General features: G+C 37.0%; 1 protein-coding gene across 3 annotated transcripts; it reads left to right on the top strand.

Annotated features, from left to right (window-relative positions):
• The first annotated feature begins 413 nt into the window (after positions 1-413).
• On the top strand, positions 414-23,451 carry LOC129895716 (sister chromatid cohesion protein PDS5 homolog A). Of its 3 annotated transcripts, none has more exons than XM_055971479.1 (33): positions 414-632; positions 1,943-2,146; positions 2,248-2,429; positions 3,732-3,858; positions 3,946-4,164; positions 4,524-4,740; positions 4,815-4,960; positions 5,063-5,208; positions 5,604-5,753; positions 5,879-5,927; positions 6,022-6,213; positions 6,347-6,529; positions 6,992-7,146; positions 7,225-7,351; positions 7,474-7,623; positions 7,711-7,770; positions 7,869-8,005; positions 8,141-8,258; positions 8,504-8,635; positions 8,728-8,927; positions 11,156-11,312; positions 11,484-11,633; positions 14,047-14,124; positions 14,207-14,788; positions 14,875-14,979; positions 18,565-18,644; positions 19,065-19,116; positions 19,241-19,327; positions 19,436-19,473; positions 20,043-20,105; positions 20,188-20,342; positions 22,380-22,783; positions 22,869-23,451. In XM_055971479.1, exons 1-33 carry the CDS (start codon positions 540-542, stop codon positions 22,911-22,913), a joined length of 4,983 nt encoding a protein of 1,660 aa, XP_055827454.1. In that variant the 5' UTR covers positions 414-539; the 3' UTR covers positions 22,914-23,451. The 3 variants fall into 3 exon arrangements, with proteins under 3 accessions (XP_055827454.1, XP_055827461.1, XP_055827447.1); XM_055971486.1 differs by having other exon boundaries at positions 1,940-2,146; positions 22,389-22,783; XM_055971472.1 differs by having other exon boundaries at positions 1,940-2,146.

Below are 23,451 nucleotides of genomic sequence, written 5' to 3'. Positions count from 1 at the left end.
CGGGTTCGCTCTGCTCCGAGCATGGGATCGGGTGCCCATCATACCCTATTAAAATCAGGGTGTGACACATAAGATTCAATTGTGGAATCTCTCTATTCTTATTAATTGTGACAAAACATCTTATCATGTTCGGAGTGTTTGCGTAAGAAATTCACTATGAAAATTGACATGACACTTTCCCTAAAGAGTATGATGTGTCTGACCTTGTTTATTTTGATCCTTACCTACCTACTCCAAAACATTATCCATATTTGATAGTAAAAAATTTATGGTCAAACTCTAGTTAAATTGGAAGTTTAGTGTAAGATATAGAAATATGATTAAATAGAGGGACATGAAAAGAAAGAAACTTAAGGTGTAAATCTGGGGATAAATATGTGCTGAAGTCAAGAGGTCGGATGTGTTGCCTTTCTTTTCTTTCAACTAAAAAAGTGGAGTAATTTCCTTTTTTTTCTCTCTCTCTCTCTGTCTCTCTACAAAAAAACCTCCGGAGCTAAATGTCCTAATACTCTCTGTTGGGACAGAAAACGACAGAGACCATGGCTTCGAAGCTCCAACTTCAGCTCAAGGAGCTCGGATCCAAGCTTGAAAACCCTCCAACTAGTAAAGACTCTCTTATCAAACTCTTAAAGGTGCGTTAACAAACTTCTTAATTCTTCGAAACTAACTTGTTTTTCAATTATTCACATTCAATGCACTGCTTCCATTTTTGTTCTGCTTTTTTGCTTTAGATAATATCTACATAGTTGAAGCTCATGCAGTCTTGCTCGTTATTTCAGTTGAATTAGGGTTCGTTGTATAAATTCCTGTTTCCCCTCTTCCCAAAAGTGGGAAAATTGGATAAAGCTTTCTACTTTTCGTTTTTCTTTTGGATATAATGCGAAATTTGGGTCTTTTTTAGTTTCTTCTTTAGTTACATGGGGTTTTATTTATGTTGCTTTTCTGTTTTAAGTGCAGTGTCATTCCTTTTAACTATTTTCATGGCTTATTGTCTTTTTCACTTCCTCAATTTAGGGAAATTTTCCATTAAGTGAATTAATAAACTGAAGAACGTGAAGAATCCAACTATAAAGCTTTCGACTTTAGGTTGCAGATGAGCTTCCTTCGCAGAATTAAAGCTTTAATGGGTTCCTTTGGCTTCTCCCCCTTTCTTAAGAATATACAAGCATGTGTATACACTACGCTGGAGAATGTTTTTTCTTCATACACTGTGCTGGATGAATAGCTATATATTATGTGGTCAGTTCGCCCAATAGAAAAATCATCTACTTTTTCTTTTTGGTGTGGGTGTGTGTAAACAATGATCTCTTTTTAGAGATTGCATGTTTCCTATGCATACACAGGGCTCTAGGAAATTTGTAGTCGGAAATGCTGGAATTAGTTTGTCATCCTGCTATAGTACCACTAGGATAGACACATTCCAATGTAGTTTGATTTTAACTTCAAACCAAAATAAGGTATCTTAGTTCATATTAGACACTGCATCATTTCGACCAGCTCTCTGATGAGAAAATGGTCATATCCTCCACATGGATAGAACCTATGATCGTTTTTTTAGGGAAACTTCGCGATTGACAATTTGAAAAGAATTCAGAGCACCTTCTTCTACAGTTGTTAATTGTTTTGTTTTTAAAATAAAAATTGGTGATGGGAAACCATGCAGCTCTTGGCTGTTACACCACACCGTAAACAGAGAGTTTTAGCTGCCTCTAGCAACGTAATGCAGAGAAGAAGTGTTATGTCATGTTGCTAGTCTCTCAAAATTTCCTGATTTTGGTGCTAGCAATAATTTGAAGTAAAATTCTGTTGCTTGAGTAGTATCTGGTTTTGACCAAAGGCAACTCTTGCTAAATACGTGGAACTCTTCAAAGAGGGATGCATTTCTTGCTGAGTTTTAATGTATTACAAACTTGTAATGTATGATTGAATTTTTCAAAAGCAGCAAGGTTCAGCATTTCTTTCTGAGTTGGAGCAGTCGCCGCCCAAAGCTATGTTGGAGGCCATGCAGCCCTTACAAGCTGCTATAGTTAAACCAGAACTCCTAAAGCATCAAGATAGGGAGGTTAAGCTTCTTGTTGCCACTTGTATCTGTGAGATAACAAGAATTACTGCACCTGAAGCACCGTACAGTGATGATGTTCTAAAGGTAATAATAATATAATGGTAGAGACTCGATGTCACATATATCTGCCCTTGATTTTCCCATGGAGCAACTAAAAACCTGTTTTGTGCTTTGATTCGAGTCAGGACATCTTCCATTTGATCGTGAGCACTTTCAGCGGCTTAGGTGATATAAATAGTCCATCCTTCGGAAGAAGAGTTGTCATCTTAGAAACTCTAGCAAGGTATAGATCATGTGTTGTAATGCTGGATCTCGAGTGTGATGATCTTATCAATGAAATGTTCCAGACTTTTCTCAGTGTTGTCAGGTGAGATTTATCTTGTATTAAAGGTCTTGTCAGTAAACATTGTGGCAGACATGTCACCTAGTGGTGCTGCTGCATTCTCTTGCCTTTCTGAAGAATTTAGCGCAGCGGCTAGAAGCTTTAATTCTTTATACTGTTTAAACGATGTCATGAATTTCTGTTCTTTGATGACATTTAGTATCTTTTTTATTAAGGTAAGTAATTCTATTAATCCTGAAAAAGCTCATGTATTCAAATATAGTATTCTATTAAGCAGGGAACATACATTAAAATATATGGGTCTCTACGGAAGACACCTATTCTTCTATACAAATAGGGATCTCATTGGTGCATCAAAAAGAAAAAAACCACAAGAAGCTATTTTTCAAATGTACAAAGTCAATTTCAATCCGTCTAAATGTTCCCCTATTTCTCTCTTCTCATACTACCCACATAAGGGTCTAAGGGGCAGCCTCCCATGCCCTTGGTCTTCTTTTCTTGCTTTAAATACCCAGCTATGAGACTCCTCTCTTATTATACCAGCTATTACCCAATGTGATCTGAAACAGTTCTAAACCAACCACCACAGACCTGATGCCATCTTACAATGCAAATGATGTTTAATAACTTTTTGATAAGGCGAATAATGTTATGCTGCCATTTAGTCAACTGGGGGCTAATATTCTCCATGATATAGTCATCCATCTCTTCTGAAATGTACTCTAGTAGCTTATGTCTATTCCACTCTCCTCTAGTTGTGAACTCCTTTACTACAATCATTTTCGCCTCCCAATTATGTCCCAATTGTTTGATCAATTTCTTCCAGCCACTTTGCTCTGTGAAAGCCACATTGAACTGTTTTTTTGGTAATGAGCAATGGGTAAAACCTTTTCTTTTCTTTTCCTTATCCCCATTTCTAAGCTATGCTGCTTGGACACTTCAATGTCATTGGGTGTCGGATCCTCCAAACGTAGTGCATTTATGGAGGATCAGACACTGGTGTGGCTGCATTTTTGGAGAGTCCGAGCAACATAGTTTCTAAGTGTTTCTGAGCCTGTTACATCAACAAAAATAATCTAGTGTGACTGACTAATGTGAAAGAACTGAAGGTAAATCAAGTTAAGTTCCACTGCATATCTAAATGTGGTGTACTTAATTTAGGTATATGATAAAATCATTCATCCTGATGAAGGTATGAAAATATATGTAATGAAATGAAATTTTATCTCAAAATTTAAAAATTGTAGCTACTGTTGTTCCTGGATTTTGTTGCTTCGCCTCCCTCCCTAATTCAATAATTTCCTGCCTTGTACACCACGTATGCAGGGACGAGCATCAAGATAGTATTCTGACATCAATGCAAACTATTATGGTTGTTCTCATCGAAGAGAGTGAAGATATCCGGGAGGATCTTTTACATGTCATTTTGTCGGTTCTTGGTCGTCATAAGAAAGTAAATGTTTGTGTTGTATGATGACATATCAGTTTTTTTCTTTGGGTGCTTTATCATGAAGAACTGGGTTTTAACACTTTCTGTCAGGATGTTTCAATAGCCGGAAGGGGGCTTGCTATGAAGGTGATAGAGCAGTGTTCGGGAAAATTGGAGCCCAGCATAAAGCAGTTTCTTGTATCTTCAATGTCTGGAGACAGCAGGCCAACAACATTTGAAATTGACTGCCATGAAGTCATTTATGATATTTACCGTTGTGCTCCTCAGATCTTGTCAGGAGTTGTTCCCTACATCACAGGAGAACTATTGGTGCATTAATTTTTTCTTCCCATTTCTGTTATTTGGATCATTTTATTTTCTAATGAAAATTATGTTAATCCGTGCTTTAGTTTTCAAACATGTCTTGACAACTTATTTTCGATTGTTGAAATTTACTAGCCTTTGTTGTTCTCTCTTCTTTGCCTGGTTGGCGCTTTAAGGTAGCTGGTGTAGTTTAATGGAATTTAGCCATTAGTTTATTTGCTATAGAATATCTGAAGATGTCAGTGTTGAAGTAGTTGACCAACTCAAGATATATACCTAGAGTCATTTTGTCTTCATTCATATAGGAGATCTTTTCTTTCCTTTCTTACTTCGGATGATCTAACGTACAAGCTTGAATGTGACAGACAGATCAGTTGGATGTACGATTAAAAGCTGTGCACTTAGTTGGGGATCTTTTTGCTCTGTCGGAATCTGCTATCTCTGAGGCATTTCAACCAATTTTCTTGGAATTTTTGAAGAGACTTACTGATAGAATAGTTGAGGTCAGAATGTCTGTCCTTGAACATGTCAAGGGATGTCTGCTGTCAAATCCATTTAGACAAGAAGCACCTCAGATCATCTGTAAGAATATTGGAAATCCTTCCTTGCTTTATATTTTAGCATTCAGTTGGTAATCTAATCTAAACATGTTCCAGCTGCGCTCCGGGACCGGCTGTTGGATTATGATGAAAATGTGCGCAAACAAGTTGTTGTTGTGCTTTGTGATGCTGCATGTAATGCCCTTACATCCATGAAGGTCAATACAATTAAGCTGGTAGCAGAGCGGATTCGGGATAAATCTGTATGTAACATGTCTAGTTTTAGGAGTTTAGTCAACTTTGACATCGACAATTAATGCATTCTTACTCCATCTTCTGATAGCTGTATGGTCTTATGTATTCAGCTTCTTGTTAAAAGATACACACTGGAGAGGCTGGCTGATATATACAGAATCTATTGCTTAAACTCTTCCAGTGGCTCAGTTAAAGGTGTCGACTACGATTGGATCCCTGGGAAGATTTTAAGATGTTTTTATGACAAAGATTTCAGGTAACCTGCCTTGAATTGTTTTTTGCGGAATGATAATTATGATTTTGATAAGTGAAAGATGGATCAATTATCAAAAAAAAGATGGATCAATTATCAAAAAAAAGATGGATCAATTATTTCCTTAGCTAAATGATGAGGAATCAAGAACTAAAGTATTAAGTTGTCTTGGGAATCTTAAGCATTTGGAAAGTGAAGCTTCTAATGGAAACACAAACCCCAAGTTATACTGTAGTTCCTGAAGTTAGGACTCCACATTCGTAACTTGTTGCTCTAGGCACACCTTAAATTGGAGATTTGGAATCTGAAACTGCAACATCAGAAATTCTACTTTCTTAACCCGGTTTCATCTATCAAGCACTCAGTAAATACATTATTGTCTACTGTTTTTTCTACAGATCAGACATCGTTGAGCACATTCTATGCTCATCCTTGTTCCCTAATGAATTCTCAGTCAAGGATAAAGTTAGAAACTGGGTCAAGGTTTTCTCGAGTTTTGACAAAGTTGAGGTTAGAGCACTTGAGAAACTGCTGGAGCAGAAACAAAGGTTTGTCATGAATGCTTGATCTTGATATCAGGTGTTCCTGGATGTTGTTTGTGTCTTCTGTATTTCCCTCACCTTTGTAGTACAACCTGAACTACATATTCATTGAGTTTTGGATGGGGCTGCAGGTTGCAGCAAGAGATGAGGAGGTATCTTTCTTTAAGGCAGATGCACCAGGTTTGCAACTCTTTCACTCTTTTGTTCCTGAACAATAGAAGGCTAAAAGTGAACAATAAAAGGCTAACAGAACTTCAATGTAAAATAATTGCAGGATGGCGATTCCACTGAGATCCAAAAAAAAGTTGTATTTTGCTTTCGCATCATGTCTCGTTGTTTTACTGATCCCGGAAAGGCGGAAGAGAGCTTTCAGATTCTTGATCAGTTAAAAGATGCTAATGTCTGGAGGATATTAACAGTTCTCCTTGATCCAAACAGCAACTCTATTCGAGCTTCTAGTTCTCGGGTAAGGAGAATACCTAGTTTTGAATATAATGTAGTGTTCTCACTTGTTTTGTCTACTGATATATTAAAGCCGCTGAAATGCCTAGGTATGTACGAGTACATGACAGTTTTCTTATGATGTTTTTCTCGGTCAGGATGAATTGCTTAAGATCCTTGGTGAGAAGCATCGGCTCTATGACTTTCTAGGCACACTTTCTTTAAAGTGCTCATATATACTTTTCAACAAGGAGCATGCAAAAGAAATCCTCCAGGAGACTAACATACAGAAATCTGCTGGAAGCACTGATTTGATTCTGTCTTGCACACATCTTCTTGTGGTAATTTAGTACTAACTTGCTTCTTCTATATAAATGCATTTTGCTTATCCTCATGTTTGTTTGCTAGACTTTTTTATAACCTATAAAGGAGAGAATTGAAATGGAAGGCGCTTTTGGTTGAAGCGTTGGATGCCCAAATGGGTTATATTGATAGGCATGCCCTACAGGCTCTATTCTGGTAAATTGTAGCTGGTAATAGTGGTGCCTCACAGGCATCTATGATTGTCTTGCTTGCAGAACTATCACATCCTCAAGAGTCGGCCTAAATTATTGTGTCCTATAAATTGTGAGCAACTCGATGGATTACTACCATTAGATGTCACTACAAAAGTGTCATCTCTGATTTAATCAATTATACATGTCTTTTTAGAATGAAATCCAATCATCCATATTGTAGAAAGTACATAATTTCCTTTTCTGTGTCTTCCTTCAATTCATGTCTTTCTTTGATGAACATTGCAGATTCTTGCACGTTTCTGTCCATTTCTGCTTAGTGGCATTGAGGAAGATTTGATACATCTGCTTGAGGATGATAATGAGATAATTAAAGAAGGTGTCTTGCATGTTTTGGCAAAGGCTGGTGCAGCCATCCGAGAAAAATTAGGAGATTCTTCAAGGTTCACATTTGAAGCTTTTATGCATTGGTGCTAGTTCCTTTCTGCGATATACTGAAACATTATGCTTGCAACTTACAGGTCATTAGACCTTATGCTTGAGAGGATTTGCTTGGAGGGAAGCCGGAGGCAGGCCAAGTATGCTATACATGCACTTGCATCAATAATGAAGGATGACGGGCTCAAGTCACTTTCTGTTCTATATAAGGTAGGTCATAATCTCACTATACCCATATATATCACTGCCTATTGAATTATCCTCTCTCGAGGTTTATCTTCATCATATGTTGGTGAAATATTTGGGTATTACATCACCTGTGTAATATGCAGAGACTTGTTGATATGCTAGATGAGAAGTCACATTTACCTGCTGTACTACAATCTCTTGGATGTATTGCACAGACTGCTATGCCAGTTTTTGAGACAAGGGAGAAAGAGATTGAGCAGTTCATAAAGAAAAACATATTGGAGCGTAGTCATGTATGCCTTCTTGAACTAATGTCAAATTTTGTGACATTGTTTACCTCCTCTTTTAGCATTCATCTAAAGACAAACTAATCTTTTCAGACATCTGAAGGTAAAGCCAAAGAAAGTTGGGAGGACCGAAGTGAGATCTGTTCAATGAAGGTTGGGTTTCACTGTGTGGTTATCTCTGTTACGATTTTCAAAATTGTGACTATTTTCTAAAGGACAAATTGGCATTTTCATTCAATATTGATATACAGATATTTGGAATTAAGACACTGGTCAAAAGCTATTTACCAGTGAAGGATGCCAACCTTCGATTGGGGATTGATGACTTGTTGGGAATCCTGAAAAACATACTCTCTTTCGGGGAAATCTCAATGCAAATTAAGTCAAGGTACTGCTGCTGTGCAGGAATAATCCTCTTTTGGGGGTTGTGGCAATAGCTGGATCTGCTTTGCATAGTTTGTTTCAAGGCTTTCTTTCTATTGGAGATTTGGCTTCTCTTTTTCTTATCCTTGGCATTTTGCAGTTCTGTTGATAAGGCCCATTTAAGACTTGCTGCAGCAAAAGCTATTCTTCGTCTATCAAAGCACTGGGACCACAAGATTCCTGTGGATGTCTTTTATATTACTCTTGGGACATCAGAGGTGAAGTTTCTATACCTATAATACCTTAATAGATGACATAGCCCCCCCACTGATGTCCCACCTACTCAGCAATTATCAGAAATAGCTTTCATAGAGACAAATTGTATGACTAATTATTTGTTTAACTATTAATGCTACTAGGCCAGTTCCCCACTGATGTCCCACCTACTCAGCAATTATCAGAAATAGCTTTCATAGAGACAAATTGTATGACTAATTATTTGTTTAACTATTAATGCTACTAGGCCAGTTTCCCTCAAGTAAAGAAGTTATTCCTCAACAAAGTCCATCAATACCTGAAGGATCGTTATTTGGACCCAAAGTATACTTGTGCCTTCTTACTTGACTTGCAGTTTCAGCAGCCAGATTTTGAAGAGGTATGAATTGTGATTGCTGTACTGGCATGGCTCTCTTGGTTATATGTTTATACTAATTTGTTAATGACCTTTTATCTCCCAATTATTGACAGATCAAGAGCAACTTAAGTGATGTTATCCAGATCTATCAGCAGGGGAAGGCACGTCATCTTTCTGCGCAATCTGAAGCTATTACCCCAGTTCCTTATCCAGAATATATTCTACCATACTTGGTCCATGCCCTTGCTCATCATTCTTCATTTCCTAACATTGACGAATGCAAGGATGTTAAAGTATTTGAACCTACTTATAGGTACAAGTGTTTCCTGGCCTTACTGATGGTTGCATGTATAGAAGTTTAAAGAGCTCGAGGCTGCCTCAAAATGCATTTCCGTGATCCTCCACCCCCACCAATTATTCTCACGATTATCAGCCTACATATCTTTAGATGCTGATCTTAGTTGTATTTGATTTTCACTTCATAAGCAGTGTTACTTGCATAATATAGGCTACCGTAGTAAGCCCCCCTCTTTAACCAGTTATAAAATAGTCTTACCGTGATTATGCTGTCTACGTTAAGCTCTTAGTACTTTGCTTACTGAAATAGAAGTGTAGTGGTTGCTGTAACTTACAACCCCCATCCACCCACACACAAAAAAAAGGGGGGGGGGGGAGGGGTCTTCTTGTATTGGATTTTGTATTTTCCTTTTGGGGAGGAAAGGGAGTGTGTACAAGTTGGTTGCTTGCATAACATAGACTACCATAGGATTTTGTTTCTCTTCACCAGTCTCTCTATAGAAGTCTTACTGAAATACTTCTTGTTGCAACTTATCCCACAAAAGGTGGTGCTTGGAGAATTGGCTTTTTTTCTTGTGGGTGGGTAGGGAGTATGTACTAGTTGTTTATTTGAAGAATAGGTTGGACCAACCAGCTGTACCATATCTGTTATAACTTGGAAAGAAGGTGCATAGTGTCACCAATTACTTCTGAATAAATTCAGAAATCATGCAGATTTGTTATAAGGAATCTGTACAGCCTCTACTTCTCTAACAAAGAAGGAAAAAGAGAATGAAAGAATGGGAAATTAAATCTGCCTTTGCTACTATTGACAACACTGAATGATATATATTCTAAACGTTGTTATTACTTTCTCGTTGTGTTAATCCTCATCTCCGAATGGCTAAACTACTTTGCCTGGAGGTAAAGAAGGGTGCTTGTCATCTCCTCTGGATGTATAGCTCCTTGACTGTTGAAGTTATGTCTATAGTTTAACTTGTTTTTTCCTTCCTTTTAATAGTTTCTATTTGTTAATTCTCTATTCTGTCTTTATGAGCGCGCATTATTTTTGATAAGGTAATGAGAGTGCTGGTAGTTACATCCAAAAGGATCAACCTAAACATTAATACTTACAAGTTGAATTATGAGTTGATGAAATCTAACATGGCTTCAAGAACATTTACAACAACCATGCTGTTCCGAAAGTAAGAGAATACATTTTGACTTAAAGACTAAGTGTAGATACCTTGTTGTCTTAAAAATATTATGGAATTCCTTTACCTCTAGCCTGCTGTTGGGATGTAATTCCACATTTTGAGGGGTGTTTTGCTGATTCCAGCACTCTCCAGCTTTGCAAAAGCTGTGAGGTTGTCTTCCGCATTGCCCATTTGAGATTCAGCACACTGGAGCATATTCTGAATCTGCGAGGCCTCTTTACGGTGTAAAAAAGGCCCTTTGTGTTTTCATATTGCTCTTCACACAGCGCTCATCTGTTGCAAATATCATGCCTCTTCTTTGTAGATTGTGTGGTGTTAGGCAGGTTCCTTAGACACAAGCCATGTGAAACAGTTGATCTTGTAAGGTGCACAAGTCTTCCATATTTGTCTCCAGGGTCAATGGGGAATGAGGAAACTGGTAGGGATCTATTCAACAAGCAGTAGCAAGACTTTACAGTGAATCTACCTTCCCTTCTCCCTTCCAAAACATTTTATCTTCCCTGTCATGTGTCATCAGTGGAGTTCCAAGAAGTTGGAGTAATTGGAAGACTCTTCCAAGTCCCCAGATGGTTGAACATGCTAAGATAAATAGAATGTTTCTCAGTTTTTCTAGGACATATTGTTGTTGATACGTGTCTCCTTTTTGGTACCTTGTTGGTACTCTTTAACAAAATCATTTACTATTTTCGTAAAGAATCCAAAACATGTTGTCACATATTTACATTTTTAATAAGCTTATTGTAATTCCTATGAATAAGCATTTGCTTGCAACTCTAGGCATACTCTAGGGATGGGCACTTATGGAGTCTCCAACATTTGATCCATTAGTGGCATGATGGTCTTTTAAAGATGTACCCAAACCCTTTGTATGACGTCAGTTGTATTTTAATTAAGTTGTTTGGCATTGTTTGTCGTCTGTGTGCAAGTTTGGCTAATGGAGGTACATTGTGGTCATTAACATTTATGTAGATTCAGTTGCTGCATCCGGGGAAATCCTGGTTCTCAAAGCTCTATTTTTTGTTTTATGTATATGAATGTTTTGTTTCAGGCAATTGCACATTTTCCTCTCAATGTTGGTGCATGGAGATGAAGAGGGGAAATCTGAAGGTGGTATTAGTAGAGAGAAGGAAAGCATTTCAACTATTAAGTCTATCCTTCACACTATAAAACATTCAGAAGATGCAGTAGATTCCACAAAATCAAAGGTAAGGAAGGGAAGCTGATACTTGCTTAAATGTATCAATGCCTGTCATTCTACTCTTCAATTTTCTATCACTTAATGCCAGCAGAATATATGCACAGATGAAACAACGATAAGTGTGGACAGCTGAGAATTGAGATTTTCCTGCTATTTGATTGTATGAATACTTTTGCAGAACTCATATGCTGTCTCAGACCTTGGCCTGGCGATTACGAATCGGTTAGTTCCTAACCAGGATGATCTTAAGGAGCTGAAAGCATCAGTATCACTGCCTTCATCACTGTACAAACAACATGAGAAGAATGAAGAGAAGGACCAGTCTCTGGTATGCCATGTTAAATGCTGCTTATCATTTGTGTCATAGACCTTCATATTTCAATATAACTATGTTTCACAGGCTGAATGGCTGAAAACGTGAGATTCATCAGTATTTAGGCTTTGTTTAGAAATAGTACATGTTTCTATAATTTTTTTTATGAAGTAAGATAATTTTATTACTGTTTAGTACCAAGGTGGTACTGCAGAAGTACAAAAGACTAAACATGATCCCAGCAACAGTTATTTACAACATTAAGGCATCCAAAAAAATCCAAAAGAAATGATGTATTTTCCAGCATACTTCTCCTACACCAACAGTATAAATTCTGTATGCATCTTTACTTTACAGCGACAGTATGTTTTTTTTTATTACTTTAAAGCACCTATTGTTTCTTTCCATCCAAATTGTCCACATAATACAAGGTGGGGTCAAAGCATGATCCCAGCAACAGTTACATCATCTAGGCATCCACATGGAGGAGTAATGTCTGTTTCTATAATGATGAATTTTATGTATCACTTCAGAAGAAGTGTTGGATTCACTACCCCCGAGTAAACTCTCTCTTTCTTCCTCTTATCTTTTCCAGTCTCTTGCTTTCTACACAAAATTTCAACCTGTATCCTGTTGGTAGGACTCCTTGCTGCCTTCTATGACAATGACTCTCTGTAATCTTTCTTATTTCTAAATTTACTCTCTTTATTCTTCTTCACAGAATTGTGTTGGCAGTGGACCTTCCAAGTGTCACTTTTTTTTTGTTTATGTTGTTGTTTAACCTGCATTCACCAAGGATATTCTGGCTCATTCTGCACACCTTCAGTTTGATTTACAAGTAAAGTTGATTTCTGTGTGAATGAACTTTTTTTTTTAAATCAGGGTGTGAATGAACTTCTGTATATATCCAACAATTGGATGATCTTGATCTGTGAAAAAATGTAGGCTGCCTATTGAGACTTAATTAATTCTTACCACCAAATGAAGTCTCCTTTAGTGAGACTTAGTTAATTCTTACCACCAAAATGAAGTCTCCTTTAGTTCTATATTCCAAACATTCTTTTGAAGGCAAATTGAATGCACATTCCTATTGCACATAAAATACCTTATTGACCTGTGCTTTCCCAAGTCACAATCCTTCCCCTCCTTTCCCATCTCCAACCGTTCGATTCTGCCTGCCTCATTTCTGGTGCCCCACTGCCTCTGCTAACTAAAGCCCTTCGGTCTGCAAGTCTTGTTTTCACCACCATTGATTGTGTTCTACTTCCATTGTTTTTTCCACCGTTGATCACGTGTTATTCTTTTACGGAAGCATGCTGAGGTCGGATCCAATATCTTGATCAAATCCGAGCACTTGACAGCTGTTGGCCCATTGTATTGGCCAGAGATTAATATCAAAAGAGAAAAAGAGGGTTCTGGGAGATCATTTGTCTTCCCTACAGTCGAAGTCGGGTTTTCTTCTTGGGTGAAGATGACAGAGAGAAGTCTGCGAAGAATGAGTGGACCGGTGGAGGGGGGGGGGTGATTTTTTTTGCAGGGAAGTAGGAGAGGAGGGCTAAGAAGGATGGGGTAATGCACTGGGACCTCCTTAGATAGGAAAGCATGGAGGGTAAGGATTATGGTAGACGGTTAGTAGGTAGTAGAGCGTTTTCTCTGCAGTGGTAGAGCAGGGTTCCAGTCTAGAGCATTTGCCTGTTCCCTTACCTGATTTATTACTATTATTCTAGCATTATCTTATGCTTCAGTTTTATTACTACTGTTGTTCCTTTCACTTTGACTATCCTTAATATTTGTAACTGTCAGTACTTTTCATTCTTCAGCATCTTCATCTTAGGTTTTTCCTCTTGCTTCTCTTTCAATTATTTGAAAAAGGATTTTCTTGAGTCTAGGGTCTTATCGGAAACAGCCTCTCTACCTCACAAGGGTAGGGGTAAGGTCTACGTACATCTCACCCTCCCGAAACCCCACTTGTGGGAATCTACTGAGTCTGTTGTTGTTGTATTATACTTACCAACTTCATTTTAGAATGACACGTCTTTTCTAAAGAAGGTTTATCAAGTTTCAATGAGTTTTACTTGTGTTTTAAGTATCCATTCCTCAAAATATTATTGGAGATGATAGCATCTACTTAATTGTTCCTTTAGAAAATCGTATCTTTCTTCAACAGATGAAAGTTTTTGATAGGAAGGTAAATTTTCATTGATATGCACCAAGAAAGGTGCTAATGTGTACACTGTACAGGAAAAATGGACTCTGATCCTACCAATTCTGCAGAGAACTCAAGAAGTCGACAAAAATATTTACAGCATGAGCAACTTTCAAATTACACCTTACTTTTATCTCTGTGTTTGTTTCATCTATATTTGTCTCTGAGCTTTTCTCCCTTGCAACATAAAATGCGTGATGTTCACCTTCTGTGATTTGACAGGTTGAAGTTAAGACATGGTTGGCTGATGAGAGCGTCATGGTTCACTTTGAATCAATCAAGTTTGAGACTAACGGAACAGTAAGCCTTGGTACTAACAATCGTTTTTGCTAGTGATAATACCTGTTGACTGATTATTGTTATTCCACTTTCTTTTCACCAGCTGAAGTCAGAAATTACTGAAGACGAAGCCATGAAAGACAGCGAAACTGAAGGAAATGAGGTGCCTTTGGGAAAAATAATGGAACGGCTTAAAGCTAGATCTAAGATGAGGAAAGAGGTGAAGGACGATTCTTCACCTGCTGAGGTGAGAGCTGAAAACGATGTTGACATCTTGAAAATGGTGAGGGAGATAGATTCAAATAATGTTATTGATGATAATAAGTTGGATGCAAGCAATGGCCATGAATCTGCAGTCAAAACTAAAGCCAGCAATAAACGTCAGAAAAGAAAAACAGGAACTGATATTTCTGTACCAAAAGGTGCAAAGCGACAAAGGTCATCTTCTTATTTGATTCATAAACTTTCTTCGAAACTCAAGGATTCTATTGAAAAAGAGGAGGATCTTCAATCCATGTCAGAAGATAAGTCCTCAGAAGAAAATGTTTTTGAACCTGAAGAGTCGGACCTATTAACATCATCTATCAGGAAGAAAACAAGCCTCCCACCTAAACAAAAGCGTAAAGCTACTGATAAGAATCATGATGACACTCCTGAAATTGGAATGGACAGCCGTGAAGTGAAAGTAAGATTTTTTAATAGTAGAATTGATTACAAGCTAGATATATAATTTCATCTCTTTGAGTTCTCCTTGTTTGTTTGCTCCTGCAGAAAACTAAAGGAAACACAGAAGCAGTTAATACACATATGCAAGGGAACAACAAGTCAGGATCTCACAAGAAACAGAAGAAGAAAAGTGTAGCTGGACTGGCCAAGGTAAGTCTTCCATCTTTACAGTTGCTGCTTTGTTTCCCTACCCACTCTTAGACATGTTTCTGAGTGAATCTGATATCTGTCCCTCTGTAATGAAAAGTAATATATTGTGGGTGTATATTTACTTACATGGTAGTGATAAGATTTAACTTATGATAAACAATTTACGTATCGTTTGGTGATCTGTGCTGGTTCCTTGCTAAACTCTATGGTCCACTTAGCACTAACTGTTAAAGGGGATATATTCTATCATTTGTAACTCAAATCTGATTGGTCTGCAAAACCTTTAACAAAACATTGTTTGCAGTGCTGTTACATCCCCTTTGGTGAATGTGGTTGAATTTCTTTAATATCTTTGATCCCCTTGTAACTCAACATAACCGTGATAATGCATCTTCCTATACTGTGTTGGAACTTCGTTTTTTTTTATAAATCTCTTTGCGAATTTTACTGTTAGCTCCTGGTAAACGAGGAGGTTCACTGCAAACATGAGTAGTGGCTTGCCTCTTTGTCTTAGAAGAAGGCTAAATAAATATAGCCATCGGATAGTTGATGAAGAAATTGCCTTTATCCATTCTAGAAATGAGAATGCTTTATATTACTCCCTCTATTCCATATTAACTGAATTTGCTAGGCAATGCACACATATAAGAAAAACATTCAAGGACATAATTTGAACCATACTTTCCACTATTGCCCTTTGTAAAATCATAAATATAACTTTGCAAGTAGTGTGATTTATCTCCTAGAAAATATAAAACTTCAATAAATGAAAGGGAAAATATGGAAAAAGTTTCAAACATCCATTTTGAATTTTGAACAATTCAATTATTTTGAACAATGAAAAATCCCTCAAAAATTCAATTAATATGGAATAGAGGGAGTAAGGTTTAAGGAAAATGAGTATTAGACCAGGTTTACTTGGTTGCGTTCTAGCACATTGGTACTTGGAGTGTCTATATCATTGGCTATGTTAAGTTTTTCCTTCATGCGGTGAGAGAATTATTCCATCGATTGGTGTGGCATAAAATGTAGTCAGTTCCTTTTTATAGGAGGGTTTGAGAGTGCAGGTTACATAGCATGAACAACACCAAGTGGGCTGTGCTTTTTTGGTTCCAGCCCCTTTGGTTTCTCTTAAGGATAATCAAGCTAGACTTGAAGTTAAACATCACATATGATTATCAAGCTAAAACTATGATTTATTCTCTAAAAAATTGGTTTAGCTTTTTTTTTTTTTGGGTGAACAACCAGCTTTAGTGACATACAGTCTATGGACAATCATATCTACTAACAAATTGCCTGCGGAGAATCTGTAGAGTGCAGGAAGTCTAAAGCACCAGCATGGAGATGACAGTTTTTGAGACAAAAAGAAGTTTCAACAAATTTCCAACTCCCCCAAAAAATAATAGAAAATGATAAGAATCGGGTTACTTGAATAAAACAAGAAAATATTGCGGAAGTGAAAATATAAAGATTAAAGATGCGAATTTAAAGATATGCGAAATTCGAGAATAAAATCCCCAAATTTTAGAAGTGCGTGCTAAGAACCCTAATTGATCTTAATATTCAAATATTAGCAGATTAAAATTAATTGTGATACTAATAGAGTCAATTCAAGAACTTAGATCAAAAGTGATCTAGACCCCTATTTTAAAGAAATTAGAGACAATAATTCATATATGACTAATTACCTTCTTTAATGTACTTTAATAGAAACCAAAAATATCAAGTTAAGAAGTAATCTTATCTCTTAAAGAATGTTTTTTGTAAGGTTGCAAGGTAAATTCAAGTCACCACACACAAAGGTGTAAAAGAAGAAAACCTCTCAAATAATATTACTAATAATGTTCTAATGAAAAATATCAAAATCCACTCCTATATAGAGATGGAACCTATCCCAAATAGTATGGGATGCAAATCCTATTTTATGGAAATAATAAATAGTAAAACCTAACTAGGAAACTTTAAACTAGGAAAACATATAAAAATAATACCAAATTCTTATATGAAGAAATAGGGAAAAGTTGCCAAAACTTTCACCAAAACAAATCCTAATCCCATTTTGTGACAACTTTGAGTGCGATTGGAAAGAATTAAGGCCCGAAATGCTTGCTTACAAAGAAAAGACAGTCTTTAAGTGAATGCACACAGTTCTGCATTAAATTGCTATAAGAAAAGTGAACGGTCAGCCGAACCTAAGTATTCTTAATGTCTACATGTCCCTCACGTGATCATATCCTACCCTTTGCACTCAACTTGGACTCACAATTCATCCCTTTGCACTCAATTTGGACTCGCAATTCATCCCTTTTTGGGTTAGAATTTCAGCACTTTAAGTATGCAAATCAGCCCTGTGTTGGGAATGCAAATTTAGTTCCTTTGGGGCTCCATGTGGTGTTAATCTTCCCCCTCTTGGGCTTGTACTTGTACTATGAAATATCATAGCACTTAGATCCTGTTTGGATTGGCTTTTGGTTTTTGACTTATAAGCCAAAAGCCATAAGTTAGAAACTCTAAGAGAGTGTTTGGATTGGCTTATTGCAAGTGCTTTTGGCTTTCAAGCACTTACTTTTAGGCTAGAAAAGTATAAAAATAAGCTAAAAGCCAAAAGTTGGGTATTCCCAAGCTTTTGGCTTTTAGCTTATAAGCAACTTTTATAAAGCCAATCCAAACGCCCTCTAATTTTAGGGCTTTTGGCTTATTTTTGTCATTTAAGCTTAAATTCAAGTGCTTATAAGCACTTCTTTAATTTACCCAAACACTCCAAAAGTGCTTAAAAGGTATTTTGGCTTAAAATCACTTAAAATAAGCCAATCCAAACAGGCTCTATTAGTCCACTCTTCGCCACAATTCGTGCATCATTCTTGGGATCTTCTTCTAGGATAAGCATCTTCTTGATTTTCTATTGAAGCCCGTCAACCTTTAATGGAAGTATGTCACTGTGGTTGTTATCAGAAAACCAAAGGAGTTACTTTGCCAAGTGTCTTTTTTCTTTTCAATCGTATACTGACTAAGAGTTGCATCTTCATCTATGTTTTGAAATTTCCCATTTTATCTAATGCTACTTTGGGCCTAGTAAGTAACTTTCTCAGACACAGTTGTAAAAAAACTGTCAGGAGGAGATCAGAATGTTTAGACTTACTCGTAAAACCATTTGTTGCACATAATTTTAGAAGGATCACCATGCCTTGTGAGTAATTAACTTTCTCAGGCGCTGTTGTAAAAATGCCCTTAGGAGGAGAGCACAGAATGTTTAGGCTGACTATGTATGCTTGCATTGCTGCTACATATAAATATTCCTTTAACATTTGTTCTAGTCTTGTTATTCTCTTCACAAATGGCTTATTGTGTGGATTATCTGTGATTCTTCCCAATGGTAGATTGTTTAGGTTATCTATATAACCAATGTTTTGTTGTTTATTTAATTTGATTAACACTTATTGAGGAAGTTGGGTTAAGTATAGTTTTGCAACTTTTGTGCTGTTTTATACCTCTTTTTCTTCTTTCTAATCCAAAGATTCACATCTGCAATATTTGCATATTTTCTGAACGTATTATTTGTTAATGCTTTTACCTGGTTTTCTATAGTGCACGTCAAAGGATGATACAACTCCCACTGTGGACCTGATTGGTTGCAGAATAAAAGTTTGGTGGCCCATGGATAAGAAGTAAGTTGCTCTTAACTCGAGAGGAGTAAATGTCCTTTCTTGTTTTTTCTGGCTATGTTCTGCCACATCTATCTTGGAGATCGTTCTTTTTTTTAGTTTTTCCATGCACAGTTAAAATTCCTTTTATGCAGATTTTTCATCAAGCTCGCTGATTGCCTTGGAGTAATACTCGTAGTTATGTCTACATGTACTCTTAACACATCATGGTCATCATTGTTGCTTCTTTCTCATATCCGCTTTATTCTTTTGCTCAACTTCTGTTGGTTGTCTTCCATTACTATTGCGCTCATTGGTCATGGGGATGTTGTCTAGGTGTCTGTGTTTTCTTCTTTAATCTTTACTTTGATTGTGGTATTATATTTTGGTTAATGTGGTCTTCAAGATTATTAGGTTAGAGCACTAACTCCAAGTATTTGACAGATTCTATGAAGGTGTTGTCAAGTCTTTTGACACTCAAAAAAGCAAACACGTTGTAAGCTGCATTTCCAATACATCAAAATTTTCTATTACTATAGTTAACCAACTTCTGCAATTTTTTTTTAATATGTCAACTTTTATTGATTCTTTGCTATGATTTGTTATCAATTGTACCAAAGGTGCTATATGATGATGGTGATGTAGAAGTCCTCCGATTGGAAAAGGAGTGTTGGGAGCTTGTTGGTAGTGTGCAGAAGCCTGCGAAGGTATGCTTTTCCTTGTAGTGTTACTTCATCCTTGCAAACTTTTATTTTTATTCTTGCAGTGAGCCATGCATTTTGGCTTTTCTGATCGCATTTGAACACCATTTACAGGGTTCAAATTCCAAAAAGGTTTCAGGCTACAAGAAAGCGTAAGTGATTCTTTTGCTTTAGTAGTTACGGGGTTTTTTTAAATTATTTTTTGTGATTATCGCAATTCCTTTTCTTCTTCTGATAAGTTCTGGGGATTCTGCTTTATATGGTACTTGAAATTGAGGAATTGTATTGTTGAGCGTTTGAATTGTGTTGATGGTACTTCTCTTGTTGAATGCTGTGGATATCATACCTCAGGTTGCGTAGTTCTTCTCCCCATTGACGTAGATGGGTTGGTATAATAAGTCTTTCTGCCTCTGCTGTTCCAGACTATTATTAAGTGTTGACTACTAGCTTAATTCTTTTCTAATCTTGAACTTTTAATGCCTTTCACGAAAGAACAGTTAACTTTGCATAATGTCTCTTCTAAAGTTTCATGCATTATGATGTTAGCTTTCTCAACAAAAAAGGTTTTATGCATTATGCAAATAAGCTGTGGGAATAAGTGGATATCTTCATTTATATGTCCCTTTTAGTTTTGTTGTTTGTCTTCCGACGCCTTGTGTATTTGCGTTATAGAGGAATTATAAGTATCTTCAACCTCCCCATCTTCATTTAATGACTGCAGATCTGGAGAGAGGAAAAATAACACTCTTGCTGCCTCCAGGCAAAAGGAGGAGACAGATAAGATGTGAGCTTGATTCTTTAACTTTATTGCATATAATTTGTTTGTGTATTTCCTATTTGCCTAATGCGTTCTGTTTTGCTGACAGGTCTCCATTATCGCAAGTACGAGGGAAGAGAACTCCAAGGAAGAATTTGAAGTATGGACAAAAAGGTCCATCAAAATCTTCTTTGAGCAGTAGAAGCCTGCTTTTAGGTAAGCCGTTGACAACCTCAAAGTCCAAGGCGGACAATTTAAGCTCAGGTAAGGTTCTTGTGATTCTCTTTTGCTTTCAGTTTCTTAATTTATTATTCTTGTTGTCATTCTAGTTAATCGTATCATTTACTGCTTGGTATATTCTGTCATGCAAAGGATAAATGTGTGTGTGTGTGTGTGAGAGAGAGAGAGGGGTCATTTATGCACATGGAGGGGAAGGTATGCTTAGGTGTTTAAGAGGGTGGAGTCTATCAGGTGGCTGATGAGTGTGGGGAAAGGAGGCAATAGTTCGGGTTGCAAAGTTATTTTCTGATGGAGGGGATAATTAGATATACCCTGAGGTGAAAAGTATAAACGAATGAGGAACGATCAGAGTGATGGAATGTTGATTAGGGAGATGAGTGTCATTTGATGATTTAAAAACAGCGATGCCATCTTTTTCTTTAAAGAAATAACAGTAACCTCATTCGGATCTGAAATTTCCTTCAAATTTAGAGTACTTCTCTAAGTTAATTTTGTTACCCAAAGTTGCCACCTTTTCCTTAGTCTCTTGGGACCGTAGAAAGTGGAAAAATTCTTGTCGTTGTGGTCTTCAGATAAACATTTTGAATGAGTGGGACACTTTAAGTGGCAATATATCTTTGAAGATAGGGGATGGGAGTTAGGTTAGTTTTGAGGGGCTGGTGTGGAGACTAACACTTTGAGATCCACTTTCCCAAATATTTAGGGAAGTTCATGCCAAAAGAAGATAACCGCCCAACATCTTTGGATATTGCTGTTAGAATAATAATAGTAATAGGAATAGAAATAGTAAATAGTATCCTATTTGGTAAAGGATTGTATTGTAGTGTCTATAAATAGGGTCTATGTGTAATAATATAGATACACAATTCAATAATATCCTTTTGTCACTTCCCCTTCCAGAAGCAACCTTCAGGATTGGAAATTTGAGTAATCCAAAGCCTATTTGAAATGCTTTAAAACAAGGGATACTTACGTAAATGTAGACTTCGGCCATCTAGTTTACCAAACATGGCTGAAATATACACTGCATACACTCTTGGAATATATATTGTGTATAGGTATGTATATTTTATGTATGGATGTGTTTTTAATAAAGTAACACTACCTACACACCATGTACATAAAAATAAGAATCTTGGAAATGGGAGGTCTGTATTGGACAAAAATTACAACTTACAAGTATCTATGAAGTCATAATTTTTTTCCGCTTATTTCCCTTTTGGGACAGCTCTTTAGTTGATTGAAGACTTTTTATTTCTCTTGCAACTTAAACTCTGAATCTTATGAGAAAACGTTAGACGATAGGTTAAAATTTTGCAAGTTATTGCAAATGTTAGATGACAATCTAATGTTTTGTTGGCAAGTAAATGTGGCCTAAAAATGGGACAGAAGGGAAAAATCTACTAACGATCTGTGGCCTAAAAAAGGGACAAAAGTAAATGTGGTCTAAAAAGGGACATTTTTTAGAGATCAGGCAATAATTTGTTCTTGTGCCACGATTATTCAAAAGAAGGAAAAAGGGACAGCCCGGTGCACTAAGCTCCTGCTATGCGCAGGGTCCGGAGAAGGGCCCGACCACAAGGGTCTATTGTACGCAACCTAGAGTATGATAAGAGATGTTCTTCTAATCAGTCTCTTAGTTTCTCATGATACCCAGAAATAGCCTTGCTGTTATAAATTTGTAATACGAGTTTGAATGGATGGAGGATAACCATGGCACTCGTTTTGCATTTAACACAGTTAAATCTACATTGGCATCTGTTCCTGCTCCTACAAGGTTGTCACTAGGAGCTCCTGTGTTAATTTACTTGATGTTCCTAAACTTTGTTGTCCCATTCTACTGGATTCCTTCCCGTGTTGTGTTCTTGCCAAATGATCCATTTTCAGTAATCTCGACTACTACTTATTACAAAATCAAATTTGGAATATTCTCAAGTAATATCAGAACTTCCATTATGTCTTAGTTGTTGCATTAGCCACATGATGCAGAATAATTTTGACAATCTCCCTGTTGAGCTATTCATGATCTCCCGTAGCTTTCTAATCTGTTGGCTTTACTAGGCGAATCAGAAAGTGAGCAGAAAGAGAGTACACATGGGAGCTTGTCTGAACACGAATCGTCTGATAAGGATGACATATCATACTCTGATGGGAAACCACGGGCTGATGCTGATAGGTCGAGTGGTATGGAAGAGTCTGAAGAAGAAGAATGTCCCATGGAAAATAAAGATGAGGATGAACCTGTCACCCCTCAGGATTCTCGTGGATCAGACAAGGAGATCTCTTCTTCACATGAGAAACCACATGCAGAAGTATCTACAGAGAAGTCGGATGATGATGGTGAAAGATCCAATTCTCATGGGAGTGTAGGAGATGATGCAGACAGTCATTCAACTGATCAAGGTGACTCTGAAAGTAGCTCGGCTGCTAAATCTGATGAAGAATTATCCGACGATGAGCTACTTGTAATGCGTTTTCTTATTCACTATTTATTGGAACTTAAATTTCTTGATGAATGATAATTTAATAATAAATTATTGCCATACACAGAGCACGTGGAAACAACGAGCAGGGAAATCGTCTGGAGGGAAGTAAACCAGCAGAAAAGGCCATCATATGATCATGACTAATGATTTATAGAAAAGCAGCATCCTGGAGAGCACGTGGCATCAAGCCGAACACCGTCATCCTAAGAAACTTGCTGTAAGAAGACGATACCATTAACAGTGACATTAATAAGTTTATGAAGTACAGTTTACCACATAGAAAATGGTAGGGCACAGGTTTATTAAAAGGTAGGGAGCAAGGACAAGAATGTGCATTCCCACAGTTTGTGTAGCTGCGGTCTAGAGTTAACTGATATGAGTTTATAGCAGTTCTCCTAGGCATTGTACAGCTCTAGTGTAGTAAGTTAGCATTAACTTACCCAACTAACCGATCCTGTGTTGCAGCTCGGTTTTTGTTGTAGTCTTGTGTCTTTCATTTTGTATATTTTGTTGTTTAGAGTAGTAACAGAATTGCATCTGTTGTAGTTCCTCCCTCCTTTATATGATCCGTGGATTCTTGTGAACTGTAGATTTGTAAGCATTTGTGGTGTATGGAATCAGTGACATTATCACCCTTTTCACTTTTA

This window comes from Solanum dulcamara, chromosome 1, assembly GCF_947179165.1.
Source record: "Solanum dulcamara chromosome 1, daSolDulc1.2, whole genome shotgun sequence".
Taxonomy (NCBI): Eukaryota; Viridiplantae; Streptophyta; class Magnoliopsida; order Solanales; family Solanaceae; genus Solanum; species Solanum dulcamara.
The sequence above is the reverse complement of the archived record's forward strand: the minus strand, read 5'-3'. Positions and strand labels throughout refer to the sequence as shown.